The sequence below is a fragment of the Aphis gossypii genome, chromosome 2, assembly GCF_020184175.1.
Source record: "Aphis gossypii isolate Hap1 chromosome 2, ASM2018417v2, whole genome shotgun sequence".
Lineage (NCBI taxonomy): Eukaryota > Metazoa > Arthropoda > Insecta > Hemiptera > Aphididae > Aphis > Aphis gossypii.
The window spans coordinates 62,823,026-62,831,512 of NC_065531.1; the positions used below are offsets into that span (position 1 = coordinate 62,823,026).

The 8,487-nt window shown below is 24.6% G+C and overlaps 1 protein-coding gene across 4 annotated transcripts; it reads right to left on the reverse strand.

The window, feature by feature from the left end:
• Positions 1-2,713: 2,713 nt before the first annotated feature.
• On the reverse strand, positions 2,714-8,450 carry LOC114122950 (NFX1-type zinc finger-containing protein 1-like). Of its 4 annotated transcripts, none has more exons than XM_050199589.1 (9): positions 8,144-8,450; positions 7,962-8,000; positions 6,168-7,872; positions 5,741-5,824; positions 4,594-4,859; positions 4,395-4,529; positions 4,063-4,327; positions 3,806-4,001; positions 2,714-2,983 (listed from the first exon to the last, which is right to left on the reverse strand). In XM_050199589.1, the coding sequence occupies exons 3-9, from the start codon at positions 7,864-7,866 to the stop codon at positions 2,881-2,883; spliced, it is 2,748 nt and encodes a 915-aa protein (XP_050055546.1). In that variant the 5' UTR covers positions 7,867-7,872; positions 7,962-8,000; positions 8,144-8,450; the 3' UTR covers positions 2,714-2,880. The 4 variants fall into 4 exon arrangements, with proteins under 4 accessions (XP_050055546.1, XP_027841562.2, XP_027841563.2 ...); XM_027985761.2 differs by having other exon boundaries at positions 7,954-8,000; XM_027985762.2 differs by having other exon boundaries at positions 8,133-8,450.
• Positions 8,451-8,487: the final 37 nt, after the last annotated feature.

The following is an 8,487-nucleotide window of genomic DNA, read 5'->3' on the forward strand; positions in this document are numbered from 1 at the left end:
TAACATCATAATTTTGACAATTTATTTATTTATGATAATTTATGGAACCATTTAAATAAGTACCTAATTAATGGGTTGTTTTTTATTGAGTTACTTTTAAGTTGTGTTGTTACATTTAATAGGGTATAACTATAATATACAATATAATATTTACAGTAATTTTTTTGTAATTGATAATTTATAAATATTTTTTATATGTTTTAAGAGGGGGTAATGGGGGCGTAGCCTCTACGGCTCAGTAATGTTTAAAAAGTGATGGGGACGCTCTTTTTTAAAATTGTACAGAGTCTTCCAACTTTAATTTTGCCAAGTCGAGCACTGGTACCTAATATATTGATATATTATTGGATAAAATATCGGTGGTCCTAGTCCTAGACCTTAGTGTCTTACCTATACGTGGGTACGTGACAACATGTTAAAGCATTTAAAAATGTAAAAACTATATCTTTTAAAACATGATAACATACAAATGCGTGTAATCGTGAGAAGATGTTAAAAATGTTCATAGTAATCATAATTATAATATGTATACATTTTATAAGTCATAAATAGGGTAAGTCATAAACATAAACTTATAAGTTATAACTGTAAAAAATACCAGAGACTAGAAGATTTACTTTAATTATTTATGATGCAGTTATTATTAATATAGGTAATTTGATGTTTAATCTTTAATAGATACCTTTTCGAGATTGAACTCTAAACAATATAATATGTATAGCTTAATAGATATTAATATATTATCTAATATTAATTTAGAATTAATTATTAAAAACGCAGCGTATATTTTACTATTTACCTAAGTGTCTAAATGGTTGTATTCACAAAACATTCAATACAATAATAAGGTGTTTGAGTATTTGTATTTCAAATTACAAAAACTAAAATCATTATAATATATTTATGAATTATAGTATAGGTAAATATTCCAAGAACCTAACGTGTTTTAAATACCTACATAATACTAAACTGTGCATGTGCATTGTTCACTTAATAACAACTAACAAGTGTAATGTATGTACGAGATAAATTAAAGAATATCACATAGGTTCCTACTTCGTCAAAGGCTATATGTATAATTTATTTTTAACAGACATATAATTTGATTAATTGATTTAAAATTTATCAAAGTTTAGACAACAATTTTCGCTGTTTATATTATAATACATGTTGTTAATGCATAATATGAATAATATTATATTATAATGTTACTACCTATACATTTTTTTAAAAAAAACTTGGGAATTCGCTCTGATGGAATAGGTAAAGGTCGAGTGTATCTCGTTATTGAGTATAGGTACTAAGTACCTACTAGGCAGCCACTGTGATACTGTATATACTAAATAGGTATATTATTAATATTAATTGCATTATATCCAATATAACATTCTAAAACTAAATATTCAATTAACAGTGAATACTGAAAATCAGAAAACGTATAAACATTAAAAACATATATTTTCAAGGTTATTCAATATATTTTGAAAATTTTACTATAATGATACACTTTGATAATTTTTATTAATTTTTGAACTAGGTACCTACACAAATTTAATATAAAACAGAAAAAATCGATTTTGTCACACTTGGATTTGCATATGATTAATATTTTTAAGTTTTCTACGATTTTTTTGTTTTTTTCTTATTATTTCGAAAGTTCTTGATTTTTTTTTGTACTTTTTATCCCTTTAAGATGGACCAACTAAATCCATTTTTCTACTACCTACATAGAGATTATTGTTAAAATTTATGATTAATTTTAAAAATTGAAACAATCACTTAAAAAAAAAATGTTTATAATATTATTTTTGAACTATTTATGGGCATGAGACATTTTCTATTTTTTTTCTAAAAATGTCGATTAAAAAGTGCCTATTTGCTGGAAAATATAATATAGTTATGATATTCTTATTTTATTCTTGTTATAGCATCAACACTCAACAGCTTATCAACTTAGCTTACAAAAATAATAAATAATTGTTACTTATAATCTGGTACATTGAGTATCTTAAATTAAGTTGTATATAGGTTAATAACTTATTAACTCATTATTAATAATTAGTTTAAGAAATAAAATAGTTTTTTTTGCTATTAATATTAAGTGGTAGGTTATTTTGTCTCTTTTTCCTACTTTTTTTGTAACATCTAAAAAGTCAATTAATTATAATACTTTTTGAAGGTAATAAGTGACACTGTATTAATTTTGAATTTGAAAAAGATTAAGAAATATGATTATGAGATATATGAAAAATATACACATAAAATAATATTTTACCTTTAGACTTTAGAAGGTTTAGTAGTAACTAGTAAATCTACTAAATTTATAATTTTAAATTAATGTAGTAAATTATGATGTTCTGCAAATATTTTATACTAAATTTGTTTGTTTCAAATTATTGACTTTCCACTGGAAATTCATGTTTAAAACTTTAAACAACTTCAAAGTACATTGCTATAGTATCAAAAAAATACAATATAAGGTATAACACATTCAGAGTGAGGTAGAACTGTAGAACCTATCTAAGGTTAGATACACTAAAACACTACAATATTTGTTTCTATTAAAACTATAGTACACTGTAGTATGATTATCTAATCATTATGAAAAAAGATTATTGGAATAGGTTGAATACCTACTCTAACAATCATTTTTTGAAGGTTTTTAACTATATTTAATGATAGCTAGGACTATTAAAAAAAAAAAAAATGTAAATAAAATATGCATAAATTTAGGAACATTTTATTAATACATATAGTATCTAATACATTTATACATAGTATGACTAGCAGGTTATGATTAGGTATCACATGGTAAATAAAAAACTTGATTTTTATTTCAGTTATGTTAAAATGTTTAAATCAATACCACAATTAAATATTTCAAATGGGCTGACTTATTACATTATATATAATATTTTTGCTGTACTCCCAGAATAATAGAAATATGTCTCTTAATGGGTAGCGGATTAAAGATTTAGCTGATCTGAAAAAAAAATAGAATATTAGAATACTAACATTTTGCAGTGCATATCAGTATCTCTTCACTCTGCTCATCTAAACTTTAAAAGGTTATAACTTATAAACTACTCTACTGAAATTATATTTGTAATTTGTATGTATTAAAATAGTCCGAAAAATATTCTGTTTCAAAATATGAATTCAAAAATATATGTTATCATTCAAAATAGCAAAAACAAAAAATTAATACTTAATTACTTAATACTTTTACTATAAGAAAACTAAAGAATATAAAAGTGTTGTTTTATTTCAATAGGAAATTATGTAAAAAAAATATTTTCAAATACATGTGGACATTGCAGCCACATATGTTGTCTTCGTTTTACACACTTATGACATAATACATTTTTGTTCACCTGTTCCTATAATGTGCTTGAAATTAGAGTGAATTGACCTATAATCTAACTTTTAGGTAAGAACAATACTTGTGTTCTCATAATTTTTTACAATATTTTAATTTTTAAGTGAGATGAGTATACAAAATAATAAATATTTAAAAATGCTCATAATTCACTTAAAAATTAAAATATCATTAAAAATTATGAAAACACAAGTATTGTTCTTACCTAAAAGTTAGATAATGAGTCAATTCACTCTAATATCAAAACTAAAAGCACATTATAGGAACTGGTGAAGAAAAATGTACTATGTCGTTAGCATGTATGACAGATATGATATCCTCTTAATAGGTTTTAAAATAATGAGTATTGTTTGACAAAAAATTGCAATGTATACTATAATATACTAATTCCATAAAAAATATTAGTATAGTTCTCTAAAAACACACCTGCAGTTTATATTTCTACATTTAAACATATACATATGTTCACGATCACGTGTATGGCAAATACTTTGACAATAATGATTGCATTTTAATTGCTGCATACAAGGACGAGGACATTTTCGATTCACAAAATCTTCAGATTTGGAAACTTTTGATAATGTTCCTTTATGAATAGAACACTCTAAAGTCAATTCACTTCCTAAAAAAGATATAGTTTTTTACAAATAAATAAAAAAAATAAATAATAATTATAAATATACCAATAGAGGATAAACTTTGAAGAGAACTTTTTACACTATTCCATAGTTCACATTGGCTTATAAGATTGCTTATGTTCCCAATAATGTATAATCCAGATTTTGCTCTTGTTAAAGCCACAGATATCCGATTTTCATGTTTCCAAAATCCTGTGTCTTCTTTATTGCTATGTATAGTGGATATTATTACAATTTCACATTCATTTAATGAGCAATTATCCACACATGATACATTTATATTTTTTATAAGTGAAGATTCATCTTTAAGCTAATCATAATAATTCCAATACAAATTAAAATTTAATTAAAACAATAGAATTTTTCAAATAATTTACCTTTACGAGTTCATACACTTGATCTTTATGTGATGTTAAAATCATTATATCTTCAGGTTTATAATTTTGTAAGCAAAGATAACGAGCAAGTCCAATTGCAAATTTAACTTCATGTAAATTGATGTGACTTTTATCCTAATTATTACATTTTTTTAGTTTAACATAATAATAATGCCAATTAAAAATTAAAAATTAATACCTCTGTAATATTATGATCAATGAAGTAGACATTTTTTGTTATTCCAATAACATTTGGTAAATTATATGTCTGTTCACTACTTTCTAATTGATCAGTAATGGATGGTAAGACTAATGACATTATTTCTGGCCGCATTCTGAATTGTTTAATAAGTCGATTTAAAGGTAAACCATTATTTATTGCTCGTTCCATAAGTGTTTGATTGAAATTATAAGTTTTTGCTAAAGTGTATGATGATGTCTTTGGACGTTCTACTTTATGGTCTCCTAAATAATTCAAATAAAAGTTATTTAATAAAATAAATTAATATTATCTAATTATTCATCCACTGAAGTTTAAACAAAAATAAAGTTAAATTAATTTTTACATAAAAAAAAAAAGTGATTTTGATTAATGAGTTATAAATTAGTAAAAGAAATTTATAATAAACATTCAGTTAAAAGTTGAAGGTCAACACTATTCTTAAATTTTCGAATATAAAAAAATAGTGCTCATAATGTAGTGTAAAATACACGTTGAACCTTTATCTTGGTTGTTGGCTAGGTGTAGAGTCATGAATCACAGTATAATGATGGGGGTAAGTCACTTGTTGTGGCCCAGACTATTGTAATTTTTTAACGTAATATATTAATACAAAGGTTCCTAACCTTTTTTGACTCAGAGTACCCTTAGTCATTTATTATACAGTGCATAAGTATAAACAAAAGTAGTGAAATGTAGATATATAGTATATAACCATATTATATTTTATAAAACAAATTGTTACATTGAAAATTAACTATATATTTTTTTTTTTTTATTATTGCATGAATAATAAAATAAAAAATATATTTCAAAACCCGGAACTTAGGGCAGAACCCTAAATAAAGTTTATGGCACCTGGTTGGGGATCTCTGTACTAATGTTTGAAAAATCAAAGTTAAAATTAATTATATTTATATTTCAACATTAACTATTTTAGTCCCTGATAGTTGTAAAATTAAACAAATAAGTACATTTTTAAATTGAACAAATGTATAAAAAAAATGTTATTATAGAATTGTACATTTTTACCACATCTTCTAGTAAATACTATAATTTATGATCAATGATGGTACCTAGCATAAATTTATTAATAAATAAAACTAAAGATTTTATAAGAATTTACCAATTAGAACTAAATGCTGACAATGCTCAGTCAATGATGCAACTATGAATGGTTCTAATGTCTCTGTTCCTTCTTCCACAATAACTAAACAAAACAATCAAACATTAGTTTATTAATCTATTTTAATTTTATGTTTTGAATAGAGCGAGAAAGCAACAGCATTTAAACTGATGTATAAAAACATTTTAATCAATTAAATATATTTTAAATTATCTATTCATACTTTGATTTTAAATCAGTAATAAATAATAAATAATTAAAGGTAATATAGGGTATAAATAACAAATAATATCATAAATGTAATTAAATTCATTATTATTACTATAGGTTACTACTATTATACTACAATTAAAATAAATGCATGATTAACATTAGTAATAAATTTGAATTTAATTGATTATACTAGAATTCTTATAGAAGTACTTACCAATTGGAGGTTTTAAACGTTCTAACAAATCTTTATTTTTTACTGCTCCAGTAGTAGTAAGTCCAATTACATAAATATCATCTAGTAAATCTATAGTTTGAGTTAATCTATCTTCATCAAGTTTTTTACATAATTCATTATACTCATGCCATATTGGAATTAAAATATTTTTATAATCATTAACAATTTTATGTACCCAGTTATAGTATAACACCCATCTTTGATCAGCAGGAATTAAATGGATATCATCTACAACAATTGGACTTATTTTTGAGTTATCAAAAGATAACATATACTCAAAGTATTCATAGAATTTCTTCAGCATAGTAATTTGTTGTTTGATTTTTAATGAATGATATTCACTGCCTTCAGCAATTTGTTCTGTCAGATCTGACAAACGCTGTTTTACATCATCTAAAATAAGACAATGTTGAGGGCATTCTACATGATCTACTTTATATTTTTTAAACAACTTGTCTACAGGATATGGGTGAAACAACCAGTTTAGAAAATCCCATGAATCTATAAAAGTGTTGAACGCCATTTTTGGTACCACAGATTTCAAAATACTCCAATCCAGAATACCCAAATACAATTTATCACATTTCTCATAACAATCTAAAATGGCTTGTTCTTTAACTCTTAAATTTTTTTCCAAAACATTATTTATTTTTAATTTGTTAAATTTTACTATTTTCTTTAAGCTATACTTCTTTAAAGCTTCACATTTTGATTGACTACCAATTCTGATAAGCTTGTCAGTTATTTTTAAGATACCTTCTAAAAAATGATCTAATGTAAGATTATTATTACAAATAATAGCAATAGGATTTTTTAGTCGCCCTGTTATATATAAATTTTCAATCATTGCTTTTACAACTCGTTGGCCTATAAATGTTTTGCCTGATCCTGGAACACCTTGAATTAAAGCATATTTATGAGTCAGTGCTGCTTTAAATGCTTCATACTGACTACTCTCTTGTTGCAGATATATTTCTGTAGGCCATTCTTCATCATTCAAAATATTAAATTTGTAATCATCAATATCATACTTTTGATAATTAATGTCATTTAAGTATTCAGGTACACAGTGTTTGTTTGTGGCAAATACTATATACTCTTTCAATGGAAATGTATGCGAGTTCATCTGTTGAAGAGCTTTGAGTGTCCAATTATAAGGTACATAAAATTGTTCATACTGTGCCATAGATAAAATTGTGTTTGGCCTTATGTCAATATTATCAAGCATTTCTATTAATAATATGCCTTGTTTTAAGTATTCTATGTCATCTTTCAGCACAAGTCCAGCAAAAAATGTGTTGAAATCATCTTTTGAAAAAAGTAATAAGAACCCATTTATAAATAAATTGATGTTGTATGCATTGGGATCAAATCTAAATATAAAACCCAATTTGTTTCCAAAAAACTCTCTAGAACCATCAAATATTACATTATTGCATATCAGGTTAATGCCGACTGTAGATTTATTTTTACGATAATATTGTATAGCTTTTCTTAATGGATGAATAAAATCTTCGCGTAAGAGATGAAATTGTGTATCTAAATAATGGTCTTCAGACTTGTATGGACCTTTATCAAGGTTAAATGGTAAATGTTTTACGTAGTCAATATCATTTGTAGTTGGATGGATGTATTGTGTTCTGAATGTCTTAGAGAACTCTCCAGGAAGCTCTCCCATTTTAGTCTAAAACAAAATTAGAAATTAATGTTGTGAATATTAGGATAACGTATTAGGCATTAGATAATATAAATTAATAATACTTACATACTTACCAAGAGTTGTAGTATATGATTTTGATTTTTTGAATGTATCTAAAAAATTAAAAAAAATTGAGACATTAACTATTTAAGTAATAGTTATTGGTGAAACTGGTTTAATTTGAAATTAAAATTACTATCAAGACAATCAATATTAAATGTATGTTACTGCATAATATTTAATACCTCGATGATACCTATTATTAATTACAATCCAAAATGCATGGTGTCATTGAATTCAAAATGATGATGGCATTGATACATGATAGCCAAGAAAAGGTAGTTCATTCATAATTTCATAACAATGCATAATAATATACTATTACGATTTACGATTCTCGTATCATTATGAGAACCTTCTTATCACGAACAAGATATTTAATCTCATGAAATTATTTTAGATTTTGATTTTTAGAGATCTTTAAAGATTTGTAATTCGAATAAATCAAAGCACTTGCTTAATGTTTTCATTTTTAATAAAAACGAATACACATTTCGTCAAAATTGATTTTACGTAATTTAATAGATTCAACTATTATCA